The sequence below is a fragment of the Oreochromis aureus genome, linkage group 10, assembly GCF_013358895.1.
Source record: "Oreochromis aureus strain Israel breed Guangdong linkage group 10, ZZ_aureus, whole genome shotgun sequence".
NCBI lineage: Eukaryota > Metazoa > Chordata > Actinopteri > Cichliformes > Cichlidae > Oreochromis > Oreochromis aureus.
This window is the reverse complement of record NC_052951.1, coordinates 13,157,037-13,174,308: the sequence shown is the minus strand read 5'-3', so window position 1 is coordinate 13,174,308 and position 17,272 is coordinate 13,157,037. Positions and strand designations below refer to the sequence as shown.

The 17,272-nt window shown below is 41.1% G+C and overlaps 2 protein-coding genes across 6 annotated transcripts in view; both read left to right on the top strand.

Annotated features, from left to right (window-relative positions):
• Window positions 1-3,570, top strand: part of LOC116336180 (spectrin beta chain, non-erythrocytic 1) — a 49,721-nt gene extending 46,151 nt beyond the window's left edge. For all 4 annotated transcript variants that reach the window (XM_031759971.2, XM_031759973.2, XM_039618023.1 and 1 more), the window contains one exon: window positions 15-3,570. In XM_031759971.2, coding sequence (XP_031615831.1) covers window positions 15-227 — 213 coding nt within the window. In that variant the 3' untranslated portion in view covers window positions 228-3,570. The remainder of the gene's footprint in view (window positions 1-14) is intronic.
• A 2,124-nt stretch (window positions 3,571-5,694) lies between these two features.
• On the top strand, window positions 5,695-16,977 carry dpf2 (D4, zinc and double PHD fingers family 2). Of its 2 annotated transcripts, none has more exons than XM_031759975.2 (11): window positions 5,695-5,813; window positions 8,120-8,280; window positions 8,750-8,857; window positions 9,558-9,736; window positions 9,833-9,925; window positions 10,009-10,087; window positions 12,351-12,488; window positions 12,605-12,736; window positions 12,823-12,935; window positions 13,034-13,109; window positions 14,441-16,977. In XM_031759975.2, the coding sequence occupies exons 1-11, from the start codon at window positions 5,782-5,784 to the stop codon at window positions 14,521-14,523; spliced, it is 1,194 nt and encodes a 397-aa protein (XP_031615835.1). In that variant the 5' UTR covers window positions 5,695-5,781; the 3' UTR covers window positions 14,524-16,977. The 2 variants fall into 2 exon arrangements, with proteins under 2 accessions (XP_031615835.1, XP_031615834.1); XM_031759974.2 differs by having other exon boundaries at window positions 13,028-13,109.
• The last annotated feature ends 295 nt before the right edge of the window (window positions 16,978-17,272 follow it).

Sequence of the window (17,272 nt, the reverse complement as noted above, 5' to 3'; positions counted from 1 at the left end):
TTGTGTGTTGAAAGGCGGAGATGAGCTCGTGGATTCAGTCCATCCTTAGCTCCATTCCAAAAGGATCAGGAGACTCGCCTGGAGCTCAACGGCCCCTCAGCCGTGCCATGACGATGCCTCCCATCTCGCCCAGCTCAGGTGAAGCTGGAGGCGTTACCATGCGCAACAAGGATGGGAAAGACAAGGATCGCGAGAAGAGGTTCAGCTTCTTCGGCAAGAAGAAATAAAACATTTGTAAAATCATGGATGGGAACTAAATTTGTCACAATTTCAACAAACTGAGGCAGATATAAAGGAAAGTACAAACAGGTCATACAAACACACTGCTCTCTGTGCAAGCCCCGAGGAATCTGTCAACAGCTGCGTCATGTAGCTGAGAAAAGTTTTTTTTTTTTCTCTCTCTTTTATTCTCTCCCTCTTTGCTGGTTTTATGTGTCACTTATTATATTATTCATCCAGTCCACATCTCACTTTAACTGCACCCAACAATCAGAGCCCTCAACCTGTTTTGACCAAAAGAGATCATTAGTCTGAGTCAGAACCGGGGCTGGATGGCATTAGCAGGGAGCCAGTCCCGGTGCAGTTCCAGTCTAGCGAACCGGATTCTCCTCTGTAGGAATATTTGCTCTTCAGTGAGTCTTGATTAGCTAACCCTGTTGTGATACTGTTTCTCTAAAAAAAGAAAAAAAGAAAAAAAAAAGATGATGGTTTTCCACTCTGCTGCAATTTGATTTCATTTGCCCAGTTTTAACTGCTCTCTATTAGGAAGGATCTCATCTCCTACATCTCTTCTTCTGTTCTTGGTATTGATGTTATTAATCTCAATATTATTGATATCATTATTACTATTTATCTTTTTCAGTTGCTGGCTTGACAAAGACTAATTTGATGGTAGATAATCTTGATTTATGTTGTTGAGAGAAGCAAATTTGGTTTTGTGGAGAATGTCAGCTTGCCCTTGTATGTACTTTATCTTTTTGTTTTCTTTGTTTTGTTTTTTCCTTTTTTCCTTTTTTTTTTTTTTTTTAGGAATGACAGTTTATGAGGTGTTCTGACAGGAAAATAAAGCTCATTGAATTTTAGCAGTGTGCAGTAAGTGATCACAATTTTCCTTGGAAAAATAATATATATATTTAATAAGTGGTTTTACTATTATTTTTTTTATCTCTAATTTTGCCTGTATTTGATTCTTTTTGAGTGATCTTTTCTGCTTGAGTTTCATCTTTCTTTCTCGTTTCTGTACAAAGCAGAGAAGATTAGTTTTCTAGCGTGTGCATGTGTGTGTGTGTGCGTGCGTGGGTGCGTGTGTGTGAGTTGTGGTGCTGTGGACTTTGCATGTTTATGTTTTTTCGGATCAAGCGTGGCCAGATGGATGCTGCTTTTCGGTACTCAGAATCGGTAAACCGGGCAGAAACAGAAATTAATATCACTGGAATGATTTCCCAGAGCTTTGCTTTTCTTTTGGTTTTAAAATATCTTAAGCTGACATCACTAACAATGATCTTCGAGACAATTTGTTATTTGTTTTAGTCATCTGATATCTATTTCCGTTCTCCACCTACTGATGTGAAGGCACGGGGGCAGTGTGGATAGATAAAAAACTGAAGCACAGGGACCTGAGCAGGACAAAAGGACGGTTGACAGATGGCTTTACGGGTGAAGTGAGGTGCGTGAAGGTGAGACTGGATAGGCACTGAGGAATGCGCTTTGTGTGCTTTACAACAAAGAGATATGAGCCTGAGCCTTACTTGAACCCACTACAAATACACGAAACCCCCTTTTTCTTTTTTTTTTACACACCAAACAATTCAGTTGTCAAGGAAGTTTTATAAAAAGATACGAAAGTTTGTTTAAAAAGTGACCTGTGGCAATGACCTCATGTATGTCAGTGGATTGATTTGGCACCAACCCCAGAAATAGAAGAATGCCCTCAACTCTCTGATCAGCCTTGCACTCTTGAATATGTGGCATGATTTCAGCTAGATTTATACTTCCAAGTGTCCAATCTATGCCATCTACATGTGTTAATATACACATACATTGGACTTCATAAGTGGAGAGCAAGTAATAATCAGTTGGAGGTGAAAATAAATCAAATGGCGACCTACTACAGATTATGTAAACAAATGATAGGTGTTAGGTTTGCTAGTCTCCTCACATATTGTACATTTGAAATGAAGACACTAAAACCTGACATTCTGTCTTCATATTAATTGGTTGGTGTAGTCAGTTACTTATAACCAAGCATGAATGAGCTGCTTATAACAGCAAAGATTCAGCAACGGTTTAACAATAAAATATCTGATGGAGTCCCATAAAAGCAAACGAGCTGCAAGTAACTATTTGTGTTGCACTGATATTGAAAGTAGCTTATTAAAGCTGATTATTGCTTGGATACAGTTTCATAAAAGAGTGGTCCGTTCATAGGAATGCCGCAACAAGTCTGGGTTCAGTTAACAGCACGCGGTCCAAATTTATCAAACCTGCCTCGTCTCTAACTGTGAGAGTTTGCATTCCTGAGTGTATGGTGGAGCTCCCAGTTAGTTTCAGTCTGAACTACAATGTGGGATCCAGGTGAATAAAGTCATTGCATACATAAGCGAGCCAATGGAGTTTGCAGACATTGTGCACAGTTTTGAATAAAGGAGTCCTTCCCCCTCCAGTGGATGAGCTGTCCCAGCGACGACCGCTCTGAACAGCTTCCATCAGATATTAGGCGGTCCAAGTTCAAAGGTCACACAGTGTATTTTCTTATCCGCTCATTTGAATGTGAATGATTCAAACCAGTTTGGCCAAATTGGTCATGTGAAGCAAAAATATTTCTCATACTTGACATACCATACACAAGCTCTCTCTCTCTCTCTTTCACACACTCACACATTGATACTGCCCTGTATATTTAATGCAGAATGACCCTGGCAAACCAGTCTTGTGGAAACGTCCTTAGCTGGCTGTGATTCGATGTTGCAAATGGCATCCTTTTAAAATAACATTGTGCTACTGGTGAGCTTTGACCAGAACATGAGAAGTATGTGTTATTGATGTCAAAGAGTTACGTTTTGATTCTAAGAGTATTGTAACGATGGAGTACTTAATGAAGCAGAAAACCAACTTGTTAAGTATTACACATGATCGAAAACAGACTGGTGACAATTTGAGCTTCCTTTTTTAGAAGAAGGCAGGATCTTTGCTGTCTAGTGGGAGCTTGTATTTTTTCATCCAGTGGTCTGTCTTGCAGCATTTGATAAGCCTGTCCACCTACCTTCATTTCTTTTGACGAATGTCTGTTCCTTCCTCTGTAATTCAGAGCTGTTAATACCACTACTATTATTAATTGCTATTATTATCATTATTGCTACTGTTGTTACTATTACTACTACTGTTACTAATGCAACTTATTGCAAAAATTATAACTGCTGTCCATTTTCAGGTACGTGTCTGTAATATCAGACCTTTCCACACGATGTCAGTGTGCTGTGGAGCATTTTCATTACAAATTGAAGATAATGTTTGTTGACTTGTGTATCTACATCTAATATTAGGAATAATAAAACATGGTTTAATCAAGAACGTGATGCTTTTGAATCTTTTTTGTTAAGAAAAAAAATGCATGATTTTCTGTTAGCGCTGTGAATTGAACGTTTGATTAGTTTTGTCACAACACAGTCTGACTAACCTCACTTATACCTTTTTTTGTCTTTATTGAATATGTAGGATTATCATTCACAGTTCTGCATGCATGAAGTCTTTATTTAGCAACTCACAGATCTTGCTTTAGCAGCAAAAACCATCAGACATGTCGTGCAGCTGCTACAGTTTCATCTAACTGATTTCTGGCATGTCTTGATTTAACAGACCTCTTCTGGTCATGTAACAGCAAGTTCTTCACTCAGCTGTTGTTTTTCTTGTTTCCTCATTGCATCAATTAACCATCTCCAAAGCTTCTGGCCATAGACTGCTTCATAACAAGCTTTGGGGAATTGCAGTGTCTTATTCAGTGTTATTTCTTTCAGTAGACACATGAACATCAAGTTGTAGACATCTCTGCAACTGTTTTGCTGTTACCTTTGAGTAACAGTCTTGAATGTCATTCTTTTGTAGGAAATGAGTTTTAATGTGGATCAATGAACACAGAGGCCTTCAGAAATATTTAAATATTTATATAATAATATAGGCTGAGTTTAAGGAATAAAAACTATATATTCATACAGTACTTCATCTGCTACACTTCAAGTATGTTATTCATATTAGAAACATGCGTTAAACTGACTGTGGGACTGTGAGAGAAAGCCTGAGTACCCAGAGGAACTCCACATAGGCACAGAAAGATCATGCAAATTCCCCGACCAGGGTTTAAATAAGGAACCATGTTGCTGTGTGGTGATGGTGCTAACCACTCAGCCACCCTAGGTGTGGCTTTGTTTCCTGTTATTATTTGATATCGATTTGGTACTGAGTCATGAGCATGTTAAAGTGATTTCACCAGCATAATTATGACAAAAGCACAATTGCTATGTTCTTTTGTGACCTTTTGCTTCTATGAAACATGAAAACTGACTGTCACTTTTATCACACAGCCTCCCCACATAACTGCTTTGAATAAATGTTAATGTTGGAGTGACAGCAGACTGTACTCTGCTCTTCCAGCAGATCTTAAACCTCGCTGCTACACATGTCACACCATTCACCTCAAAGGCTAATTCTTATTTCTCAGAGTTTTTGGTCCATGTTGACATATCATCACACAGTTGCTGCAGATTTGTCAGCTGAACATACATGATGTAAATCTCCTGTTCCTCCACATCCCAAAGGCTCTCTTGGATTTAGATCTGGTGGGTGTGGAAGCCTTGTGAGTACAGTTTGAGATGACTTGAGCTTTATGACGTTGTGTTTTATCCTGCTGGAAGTACCCAATAGAAGACTGGTACACATAAAGGGATGGACATGGTCAGCAACAATACTCAAATAGGTTGTGGTGTTTAGATGATGCTCAGTTTGCAGTTGACACAATCATGTTTCATGTTGTTTAGGCCAAATTCTGACCCTATCATCTAAATGAAAACAGAAATCAAGACTCATACGACACTGACACGTTTGTGCAAATTGTTAACCTCAGTTTCCTGTTCTTAGCTGACAGGAGAAAAAAAAAAACCTGTGTGGTTTTCTGCTGCTGCAGCCAATCTGCTTCAAGATTTGACACTCGGAGATGCTCTTCTGCATAACTTGTTTGCAGTGAGTGGTTCATTGAGTTCCTGTTGCTATCCTGTCAGTCTGGCTATTCACTTCTGACCGCTCACCAGGATCTACAAGGCATTTTTACCTAGAGAACTGCCACTCATTGAATATTTTCTCTTTTTTGGACCACTCCCAGTAAACCTGGTTGTCTGTCTGCCACATTCAGCATCACTTAAATCACTTTTCTTGCCCATTCTGATGTTCAGATTAAACTTCTGCTGGCTGTCTTGACCATTTCTAAATGCCTTAATGCATTGAGTTGCTGCCATATGACTAGCTGTTTAGATATTTGAATGAAGGTGTACCTAATAAAGTGGCTGATGAGTGTATAAAGAACACTGAACTATATTTTGTGCACTGGAAGCTTTGGAAGTAATTTAAAACATTACTAACATGATTTGCAGTTTAGAATAATAAAACCCCTTGCAATGGCACGGGGCCAGCAGTAGGGGGCAATGTGTTTCACCTTACTCCACGATCTGCCTACAAGTCCTGACAGAGGGCACACATTACCCGGCAGCCACTTTCCCAGTGTAGCGAAGCAAGATGGCAGCTGTTGTTGAGAATGTTGTCAAACTGTAAGTGTTGGACTTTTCTACTTACCTTACATGTTTGCAGGTGACACACACAGCCATCACATCGTAACGGCTGTACTATCGTACACCCGCTGCCGCTGTCGTTAGCTAGCTTAGCAGCATTCCAGTTGACTTAGTAAGGTTAGCCAGAGGTGTCGGACCGTCGTGTCTGTTCACATCCTGGAATGGAAGTGTTAGTTAGCAGACACGCAGCTGACGTTTCTGAAACATGAATCACGAGTCAATGTAGAAGAACTTGTGTTCATTTAATCCTTCGTGTATTTTTGGCGGTGTGGCGGTCACTTGTGTTTTTGTGACCAAACGGACGCCGTGGTGCTAACGTCAGTTGAGTATGGCAGCTAGGTGTCTCGCACGCTAACAAGCTAAAGAGAGTGTAATTGTGCCTAACGTCGTTAGCGAAGGCTGTAGTGGCTGGAGCGACTAGTTTAAAATGAATGAAAATCCCTCGCTGGAGATTTGAACTCGAGAGCCCGGAGCCATAGCCGGTGTTTCCGATTCACATAAAGGAACCGCTTATAAAGTTTAACGTTTCAAAGACCAGAACACTGTATTGTGCTCTAACGTGCTTCCATTTCCGTTGTCTTACATCGTGTAGCCGTACAGCCCAATTCGGGGTTAATGTCACACGGCAGCTTTTACGCGCGTACGCTGCACCTCTACCTGCGATAACTGTGGCAGCACAAATATATAGAACTTACCCGACACACATCAAAATATTTTAATTTGCTTCCAAACTTAATTTCCAAGTGAAATAATACTGACAAAGAACGAAAGATGATGTAATCTTGAAACCAAGTCTGTGCTGCCAAAAGCATATAAATGAACTGTTGTTTACATGCTAGATGTGCTGATTTGAATGAGCTGGTATCCTTTATTCATGCACTATTACATTAACAAAATCAGATGAATATATTTCTGTCCATTTCTGTCCCCTCATCCCACCCAAAGAGCCTTTTCCATCAGAAGTTTATTCCTAGTGAGGGGAGATTTTGTTCCCTTTCCACTGACACCAAGTGAATCCTCATAGGCAGTCATTGGCTTTCTTCTTTACAGTACCATGTGAAGAGCCTTTGAGATAACACTTGTGAAATGGAGCTATATAAATATATCTTTTTTTGCAACTCCACAGCTGTTTAATTTTTCCTTTGCAGGAATAAGGCACATCAATCAGTTTAGTTGTTACAAGTGCCCTGCTACACATAATACAACCAGAGCCACTCTGCTGCTCTGAGTATTTCTTCATTTCTGTGGTGTATCATAGTCGCAATTAGGGCTGGACCCTATCCCAGCTACCATAAGGCGAGATGCAGGGCCAACACAGAAAGACAGACAACCGCACTCACATTCATACCTATGTAAAATTTTGACTCACCAATTAACCCAAACCCACTCTGTGCATGTCTCTGGGCTGTGGGATGAAGCCAGAGAGAACCCACACAAACACAGGGAGAACATGCGAACTCTACACAGAAAATGGTGTCGTTTTTACATAAATAATCAGACAACATATACGCCACTACTAGAATATATCAGTACTAGCCAACCCATGTGTGTATCTGCTGTGCTCTCACGCATATGTGACGGCTTCTTTCTAGTTAATTCACCATGCCTGAAATGATGTCTCTGGAAAGAAAAGCAAGTGTTCATTTTCGGCTGGACCCCACCGAGCACAGACAGCTTTTTGCAATGTTATTATGGCCTTACAGCAAGTTAAATAATGAAGTCTTTAACTGGAGATTGAAATCTTTGAAAAGCTTCTTTAAGGTTTAACACAATTACATGGTTTATTATCTCATCAGGACTGAACCGCTGCCCTCTGGGGCTTCCTGACAGCCTCAAGAGGTGCAGTTGTTGCATCACGAGGTTCTTTGTGCCACCCCCTTTTTTTTCTTTGACACTTGATAGCTTGAGGGAATTGTAAGATGTCTTCTTGTCTCAGTTTGAGTAGCTTCAGCCCTCAGCTTCTTTAAAAGGGATTAAGCATGCAGCACTCTAACAGTATATTTATGCTATAAACATTGAACACTTGGCTGTGCTCACTACCAAAGCTCGTTGTTGTTGTTGTTGATGCACCAACAAAAGAGCACCTGCTGTTGCACCCTTCCCTAAACATTTAGTCTGAAGCACGAAGACACTGCTTAGTAGGAGGCAGCAGAGCAGAAAAACACAAGCAGTTTTAAAATAAACTGAGACTGCACTTGTTTTGGAGCAGCAACAGCTGCTGATTTCTGTCTTGGAACCATAATAGACCTAATGACCAGCATCTGCCTCCGGTTTTGTTTCATCAGGCTGGGAGAGCAGTACTACAGAGATGCCATGGAGCAGTGTCACAACTACAATGCCAGGCTGTGCGCCGAGAGGAGCGTTCGGATGCCGTTCCTCGACTCGCAGACCGGCGTGGCTCAGAGCAACTGTTATATCTGGATGGAGAAAAGACACAGGGGACCAGGTGAGGCACCATACGTGAGCGTCGAACTGCTCACCTGCGCTAAACGCGTTTAAAGTTGGTTTAAGGTTTTAAGAGCTGGACAAAATGAGCAGTAGAGAAGTGATTCAAAGGAAACTGCACAGACGCTGTGAAGCATTCGTCATTAAGATGAGTAATTAAGTGATTAAGATGAATCATCATTTCCGCTGTTCAGAATTTCTCGAAGGAGCTACAAATAACCTCAACACCTTCAAAACAAACAACTAAATACACCATGCATGCATGTTTAAAATAACAAACAGAGCTGGTGTACTTAATGCAACTCCCTGGCAGCCAGGTGGTGCCTGCTCGTGTTTAAATGCAAAAATAACCGATTCTGAAAAGGACAGTCTAAGAAAATTCAAACAGAGCCTGTGGATTTTTTTCCCCCTGCCAGTGTGTCAGAACTGTCTGATAACTGTGAACGCCTTCCTGTTCTGCCTTCCCTCAGGCATGGCTCCAGGACAGCTGTACACTTACCCAGCCAGGAGGTGGAGGAAGAAACGAAGATCTCATCCTCCAGAAGACCCCCGGCTTATCTTCCCTCCGGTTAAATCAGGTAGCACAGCAGCTCTGAGCAGCTTAGCTTATTCTCCTATTTTACTGTGTCAGCATTTAAGGTGGATATCAAAGGCTTTGTGGGGATGAACATGTGGTGCTATCTTGTAACAGCAATCCATCAATAATTTAGTCCAACTTGAATTGTACCTGTGCTTACAGTTGTATGTATCAGTGTTGGTGTTGTTCCTGTTGACCAAGCAGGAGAAAACATGATATGTCGACTAGTTTAAAAGTCAGAAAAGACTCAAAATTGATCCTAATCACAAAGCAAACAAGTATTTGTTTATGTGTGGCTCTTTGTGCCACGCATAACATAGCTTACACCTTATATCTGATTGGTTTGCTGAGTGTGGCTGACATTAGCAGTGCTAGCACCAGCAGTTTTCTTTCCTTGTGGTTTAACATCCTCGTGCTTGTGCAGAATGTGGTCACACACCGTTCAGACGGCTGGTTTTGAGGCAGTTTACTCTGACATTGCGTACACACAACCGCTCATTTTCTAGATCAGTGCAGAAACTTGCTTCATGCTGGTATCTCACTGTATCATCTTGTTTCCCCACTACACAGAGAGAGAGAGCTGCAAAAGACGCTGGTTTTACCTCACTAGAATATCACTAATTATTTTAACCGGCTTAAATGTCTGGCACTAACATTTTCTGGTATACTATATTGTGTTTTGCCCTTCCTGTTTTTCATAGAGCTAGATTTAGGACTGAAGAAGGATGCTCTGTTGTCATCGGATGGCAGCAGCCTGGAGGCCCTGCTGAAGGGGGAGTCCTTGGACAAAAGGACATCCGCAGACCTCCGAGGCTCTGAGGAGGATTCCAACATGAGTGATTACACCGGAGGCCTGAACCCTGCCGCCCGGATCAGAAAGGTTCTTGTTTTGGGATTTGAAGTAAAGCTGCTGTAGATGGAAAAGTGAAATATAATACACCCCATTGTAACGCCTTCCTCATCCCTGTCAACACAGAGAATCCTCGAGCCGGACGACTTCCTGGACGACCTTGATGATGAAGACTATGAGGAAGACACGCCTAAAAGAAGAGGCAAAGGGAAAGGGAAGGTAAATAACGTCTGTCGATTGATGTGATTTCTCAATCCCAAGCATGCGTTTAAGGGCCCGTCTGAGTCTAAAAATGTGCGCAGGGTCGAGGAGTGGGCAGCAGCAGGAAGAAGCTGGACACGGCAGCACTGGAGGACCGAGACAAGCCGTACGCCTGTGACAGTGAGTCCTGTTGGCTGAGAGTAGAGCATGTGAATACAGCTCGGAGTAGAAGGTCACCGCAGGTGTTCATAGCTGTAATGTTTATATTAGTTCGAGTCCTCATTATCTATCACATTTTAATTCACCCTCTTCTTTTTCTTTTCATGTGTTCCATCTTTTCTCTGTTCTTCGTTAGACTTCTAATATCTGATATTTACAACGCTAGTCGATCTGTATTTTTGCCACTATGATGTCATACTTTAATTTACAGGTATTTCCATGTGCAGGGAGAAAAAAATGTCTTCCTCTTCTTTGGTGTTGTCAGACTGCTTGATGTGTTTTGTTTTGTTTTTTCCTCTTTTGTGGAGCCTTTTCACTTTGAGCTGCAGTGCTCAGTAGGTCATTGCCGACTGACTTGACTGATCCTCTGTCGGTCTCTGAGTCTCTGTCTGTGCTTTCTCTTCTCCTTCTCTTCTCTTCTCTCTTTCAGACACTCTCAAACAAAAGCATATTTCAAAACCTTCTGAAAGAGGTATACTTCTCTTCATTCCTTTTCACTCCAGTCTGCCGTGTCTTTTGTCTTTGCTGCCTGTTTTTATTTTCTGTCTGTTACCAAGTAGATTTGCTCTTTGTGTAGTTCAGTTCATAAATTAAATGTTCTGTTACACACATCGTACTGAATTGTAATTAACTACATTTGGAGAGCGTAAATGCCCTGTTATTATATGCTTTACCTAAAGTGTAGTTTGTAATCATGTAATCAGCCACATATACGAGCCATCTCAGCTTACAGAAGATTAGCAGTGGCCTTTAAAAGTAACTTTTTCCACCCAATCTGGGCTTGAACCTCCTACAGATTTAGATAAACTGGAAGCTAGATCCTGCTGCTGATGTTTTCCTTCCCCTTTTGTGAGTGTGTGTGCTGTTTTTTTCCCCTGTGTTATGTAAATTTTGACTGCATTTCTCCTCTTCACCACCTCTGCATCCTGTAAAATCTCATTCCATGTTCCATGTGTTAGAAATGCCCCTCGCTTGATTTGTGAGTCACTTTAATGTCTGCTTGACTTTATGGGGAGTATTTTGTTTTCTTCCTCCCCAACCCCACCCACCCAAAAAATATTTTATGCTTGGCTGTTAGCCTCTTGGTTAGATGCTTCCCGAAAGTCGAAGACCTAGGATTGCTGGACTTTTGAGGAAATGAAAATTAGAGAAAGTGTGGAAGTGAAAGAAGAAGTTCTGTGTTTGACTGCTATGACAAACATCACACCCTCCCTGTGACAACGGCTTCACACAGTGCCATCTTTGTTCTCCTTTAAGTCAGTAAATCCTCCTTGCACAATCCCACTGGCTTTCTCAACTTTTAAAAGAATACCAGTTCAAATCAGAAACATGATGTTTTGCGAAATAGTGACATGCGTTTCTTAGTTTTGTTTCAGTGCAGTGAGGTCTCGAGTCAAAACACTGTCAATGCTTCTAAGACCCTTAAACTGAAGAAGCTAAAGCCAAGATCAGAGCAGTTCCAGCATATTAGCTGCAGCTGTGCGGCAGCAGGAGTGGTCGAGATGCTGTCTTATTATTGTGCTTTACTGTAGATTTAGAGCAAAGAGGAAGCTTGTCTCAAGTAAATAAATAAATACATAAATAAAGCATGTTGTTCATCTTTCCTATTATTTCACCGCCAGTTTATCATGTCATTGTGCCAATTTTGATACTCAACAGAAAGCAGGAGACCTCAGGAACCTGGTGGGTTCTTAAGTGATTTCTCTTCTCCCTCCCCCATCATCACTTTACCACATAAAAAGTTGTTGACATGTATTGAGAGAAACCACCATACGAGAGTCGTAACTTTCTGTCTCGCTGTGTCACTAGTCTATGTTGTGTCTAATTTTTTCCTTTATTCACATAGTCAAAGGCATTGTGTCAGTTAAAAAAAAATAAAAATACTAATAATTGTATCAATAATTGCAAAGTAACAGTTTTTCAGTTACAGCAGTTAAATATGTACATGATAAGAGGCTACATTGTAAGTAGGACACTCCTGCAAGAGTCCTTTGATCATCTTAAGATACTTTTAAAGATGCTAATTATGATAATGTGAACAGTAGGAAGGGTTTCACCATCCTCATCAGCTTTAAGATGTCCCATGATAGCACTGTAAAGAATAGTCCTTTTTTCCATGAGTCACCCTCACCTTCCTCCACTGACTTGGTAGAAACACCTGATTTGACTGGTCTGTTCTTTGTTTTCATATCATACATGTCGTATTTTGTGGTTTTGGTGGCAGTCTGTGGGAAGCGCTACAAGAACCGTCCTGGCCTGAGCTACCACTACACCCACTCCCACCTGGCCGAGGAGGAGGGTGAGGAGAAAGACGACATGGAAATGAACGAGCCCGCCCTGTCGCTGCCCGAGGAGCCGAAAAGTAAGCGACAGCGGCGCGATGTGGATTCGGAGGAGTCATCAGTTGATTGCTGAGGTCACAGCGCCGGTGTAACTGAACACTGATATTGGTCTGCATGTTCTCATCTTCCCTTACAGCTCCAAAGAAAGGTCCAGATGGGCTCGCGTTGCCTAATAATTACTGTGATTTCTGCCTGGGAGACTCCAAAACTAATCACAAGACCGGCCAATCAGAGGAGCTGGTGTCCTGCTCTGACTGTGGACGTTCAGGTAAAGAGGAGTAGCGATATGAGAAAAGCCACGCAGCAAGTATTCTTGGAAAGATGTAACGTGTTTAAACGCTTTTCTCAACGCAGGCCACCCCTCCTGCCTGCAGTTCACTCCCGTAATGATGGCCGCCGTCAAGACGTACCGCTGGCAGTGCATAGAGTGCAAATGCTGCAACATGTGCGGCACATCGGAGAATGATGTGAGTCGTCTTCAGAGATTGTTTGCTTGTCTCTGGGTTAAAGTGGGATCTAGGTTGTTTGTGCAGAGAACTGGAGTGTTTTTGTTTTCCAGGATCAGCTTCTGTTCTGCGATGACTGCGATAGAGGCTATCACATGTACTGTCTCAACCCCCCCATGTCTGAACCTCCAGAGGGTAAGTCCACCCCTTTTTTTCCTTCTACTTCCTAGAAAACAATGAATCTGAAGCACTTTTCACAGATGACCTGCAGCTGTATTTTCTAGACATCACTCAAAGGTGGTGAATGTGAGATTACATGTCTGAGGCATTTATTTTGGACATGAGCTCGTCTTTAACCTGTCAGCTGCGTTGTGCAAAACGACTCCGTGATGTCGGATTGTGCCGATGTGTGAATAGAAGAGTGCTTTTACCACACAGGGTATTTCCAGTAATGCGAACGTGGATTATTTCCTGCTGTGTGCTAAATGTAGACAGGACAGCCGTGGAAAATGTCACATCCTGATTCTCTCATAATCACACATGTCCAAAGTTCATGTGTGAATCTTACTGAAATGTAGAAGCCCAGTTAAAAAATCGTTGACTGTTTCAGTGCCATGTAATATTTCAGTTAAGTATACGGTTCATGTGATTTGCAAATCATTGCTTTCTATTTTTATTTACAATTTAGAACTTGATAATAAGCAGCACTCAGAGAGCACAAACCTCCGCCAAGGCAGCTCACTCTCTGGGCATTGTTTACTTTAGGGTAGCATGACAGATGTTTGCTTTGATTACACAAACATTATGTAGGAGTAGGTAATGGATAATTGGTATTGATTTTTAAATAACTGAACATGGCAAAAATCCAACGAAGTTGATTTTTTTTTTAAAGTTGACCAAAAGGACATAAAATATCTGCAAATCTCGGTCACGCACCTTGGGAGCCAAGTTTACACAACCCAGACGAAGCCTTCAGACAAAGCTGAAATAAGTCTGCTTTTTTATCGAGTTTTTCTCTCAGCAGCTTCTGAAAAGCTAGCTGTTGTGTCTCTGTGAGCTTTTCTTCATTGTTATTAAACAAAGAAAACACCAAGTCTTTTGTAATTAAGGTACTGTTTGATTAAAAAAAATAAATTTTATTATTTTATTCAGTGCCAACCGGTACCGGTCCATGAGTCGTTTGGTACTGGGCTGCATGAGTTGAGGCTCTGGTGTGAAATTTATAGTTTTCAGCATTTAGCTTTTTTTTGTTTGTTTGTTTGTTTTAAAATCGTTTTTATCGTTAACACAGTTTCCCTGGGTCTTTTCCCGTGTGTTATGAATAAATCTTCTTTTTTTGGTACCGGTACTGGTTTTATTTTGTTGTATTTATCTGCGACACCTTAAAGGCCGGTACGTGAAAATATTGTCGGTCCGTGGCACAAAAAAGGTTGGATACCGCTGATCTAGAGGCCTCTACTGTTCTCCTGTTTAAATGCAGTTTAACATCAGATTTTAACTCCTCTCTCTGTTATTTGGGTACTCAGGAAGCTGGAGCTGTCATCTATGTCTGGACCTTTTGAAAGACAAGGCATCTATATACCAAAACCAGAACGCCCCACCGTCGTGATGGCCGCTCTGGCCCGCACGCACTCATCACCCAGCCGTCCTGCAGCAGCGTTGTTTACCCTTCAAGATAAGATGACAGACTTCCCCGACAAGCTGACCTCAGAGAGAGTGTGTTCTGGACATGGATAAAGGGAGGTATACCTTTACCAGACTGGCTTCGGTTACCATCAGATACGACTGTTACACAGTTCCAACCTCAGATTCAGTCCCACAGATTTTTATTTTCACCGCCTTGCCACATAAGCAATTTCAGCACCAATCATTTTCGCAGATAGAAGCATAAATAGCCAAATAATCCCTTCATGTTCAGCTTTTTTTTTTAATTTGTTGTTTTTTTTACACATGCAAAGTTGCTAAAACCTTGTCAGTGTACTGATTTTATGACTAGAGCATAAATAGAGCTCATTGATATCAAATAGCATGCCAATGCTCACTCATAGTGTAAAAAAAAGACATTTTATAATATTTATATATTTCTATAGTATAAATATATATAATATTAGTGTTGAGTGTGTACAAATTGGAAACAGAATGGTTATGATATGTTTTAGAGCCCATTTCATCCAGCACCAGGTGTTGTTTTATTGAACTGTATTTGGCTGGTCATTCGATAGAGTCAAAGGGATTTGCTGAGACTGTAAATAATTTTTCCATGTCATCCACTGCCTGCGGCCACATAAAGGTACACAGAGAAACTGCTCGTTGAAGGTGGCTCCAAAGGCTCAAGGACTTCAGGGACGGTAGTTAGACTGAAGTCCAGTGACGGACTCGTGTTTGTGCTGCACTCAGAGCTGCTGAAAGACCTACTAATGTGCTAGTTTTATTCAGGCATTGGGGGCTTTTAGACCAACCTGTCAGCTCTTCTCCAAAGCAAACTTGATATTGAATCTCTCACCGGGCTGCACATCTGGCCTGTGTTAGACAGATGTGATCAAGTCGAGTCAAATACAAATCCCGCTTGCATTATCAGCCCGATTAAAGGGATAATCGCTGTGTTCTAGCAGTTTGCTGATGATGCACCATATCCATCGTTCTGTTGATGTTGTGACACCACTAGATTTCTTTTTTTTTTCTTCTTCTTTTTTTTAATCTAAGGACAATGTGACCTCGATTATGGTCACTTGCTGACAATGTAAAAGCAATAGAAGAGCCCTTTTAAGGAGGGATGACAGGGACTCATGGGTGAGTCTGTTTAGGCTCTGTTGCGAGATAATGTGCGATACTGTAAATGTTCTTTATCAGAAAATGCTATTACAGATAGTGGACTGTGGCAAGAATTATGGATGGCTCCATACTGTAGAAAAGAGATTATAATGTGTATATGTATAATGTGGGGAGATGGCTCTTTCTGTCACTGCTTTCATAGTTTGATTATGCAATGGTTTCCTTCTGTGTCAAGGTGAGAGGGAGTCTGGCTGAACTGCTAAAAGCAGTAACTTTACCTCACACAGAAACAGTATTTTAGGGGTTGAAACATGCTGTAGATAGATGGCACAAAGACCGAGGGATAAATAGTCATGACAGCTGCAGCATCTGCTTCAATAACTGCATAATCTTACAGTTAAACAAGTGCATGTTCAGTAATTGTCAGCACTCGTCTTCTCCGTAGTTGTCTCAGAGTTAGGCCGACAAAGGTGTTGGGAAGTGGTGTAATATAAATTAACCATGCTGTCATGTTTCAATAGCCAACTAACAATTACTAAAGCATTACACAAGTATAACTTGGTTTATTTTCTCATCACGTTTTAAACTTACTGTTTTATCTAGAGACGGTGGCTACTAGGATATTTTGCTGGTCGTTTTTTTTTCCTTTTGTTTGTTGGTTTTTTGTTTTCTTTTTGTGTTTGTTTTTGTATTCATCAGTGATGTTTGCATACCTGATGTGTGGGACATTTTGGGACTTAAGCGGAAGTTGTTTTTTAGTTAATCCTGTGATCCAGGTCTGAACTGAGCCGCTCTCCTCCAAAGCTCCACAACAAGAAGCAAAGTCCATAATGTGATTAAGAGGATAACGGCGTTCAGCGGTTAAGCAGCCAACATCCAAACTAAACTGACATAAACAAGAAGCACGTGTTCGGCTTTTGTTGTCACAGACGGATCTTGTGTCATTTTAATATCAGACTCGGGTTTTCTTGCTTCCAGCTTTGGGTGAGACGCGTTCAACTATAGTAATAACATATTTAACCCTTTCATGCATGCTGTCGGCGCTGGCTTTTACCCATTTTTATTCCTGTGTTGCATGGTGTCCACATGTGTGGGCAGTGAGATTTTATTAAAAATAAGAGGAAAAACTTTTAGCACAATTCCCATAATTTGTGCATGAAAGGGTTAAATCGAGGTCATAGGTTTACATAGTAGGGGGATTCTCATAGGGTGGATTTTGATTTGGATTGTGATGGAATGTTTTATTGTATGAAAATTTATCTTCAGGAAAATAAAAATACTAAGCACTATAGTCTGCTGTTATTTCTTTTCCTCTTACATTGTGAGATTCACTGTGACGGATGGGGAAAAAGTAATGGAAGCTGGGAGATTCGAAAATGGTATTAGTGTTTATTTCAGCTTAAACATTTCTCCAGAATTCACCTTCAGTTTAGTTCTCAGTTAAATAAGTGAGCAAAATTGTGTTAATCACCTAGGTTGGCCGTGGCCCAATTTCTTTTCTGGTTTTCTCCATTAGACGCTGGTCACCACACTAAACCTTTTCCCTTCTAGACGTCCAGTGGGACTGACCACGTAAAGCGGCACCT

Coding starts and splice junctions, on each gene's coding strand:
- dpf2 (XM_031759974.2), top strand. CDS start 5,782: ATGGCAGCTGTTGTTGAGAATGTTGTCAAACT. Junction 12,489..12,604: donor GCTGCCCGAGGAGCCGAAAA/GTAAGCGACAGC, acceptor CTTCCCTTACAG/CTCCAAAGAAAGGTCCAGAT. Junction 13,110..14,440: donor CATGTCTGAACCTCCAGAGG/GTAAGTCCACCC, acceptor TTGGGTACTCAG/GAAGCTGGAGCTGTCATCTA.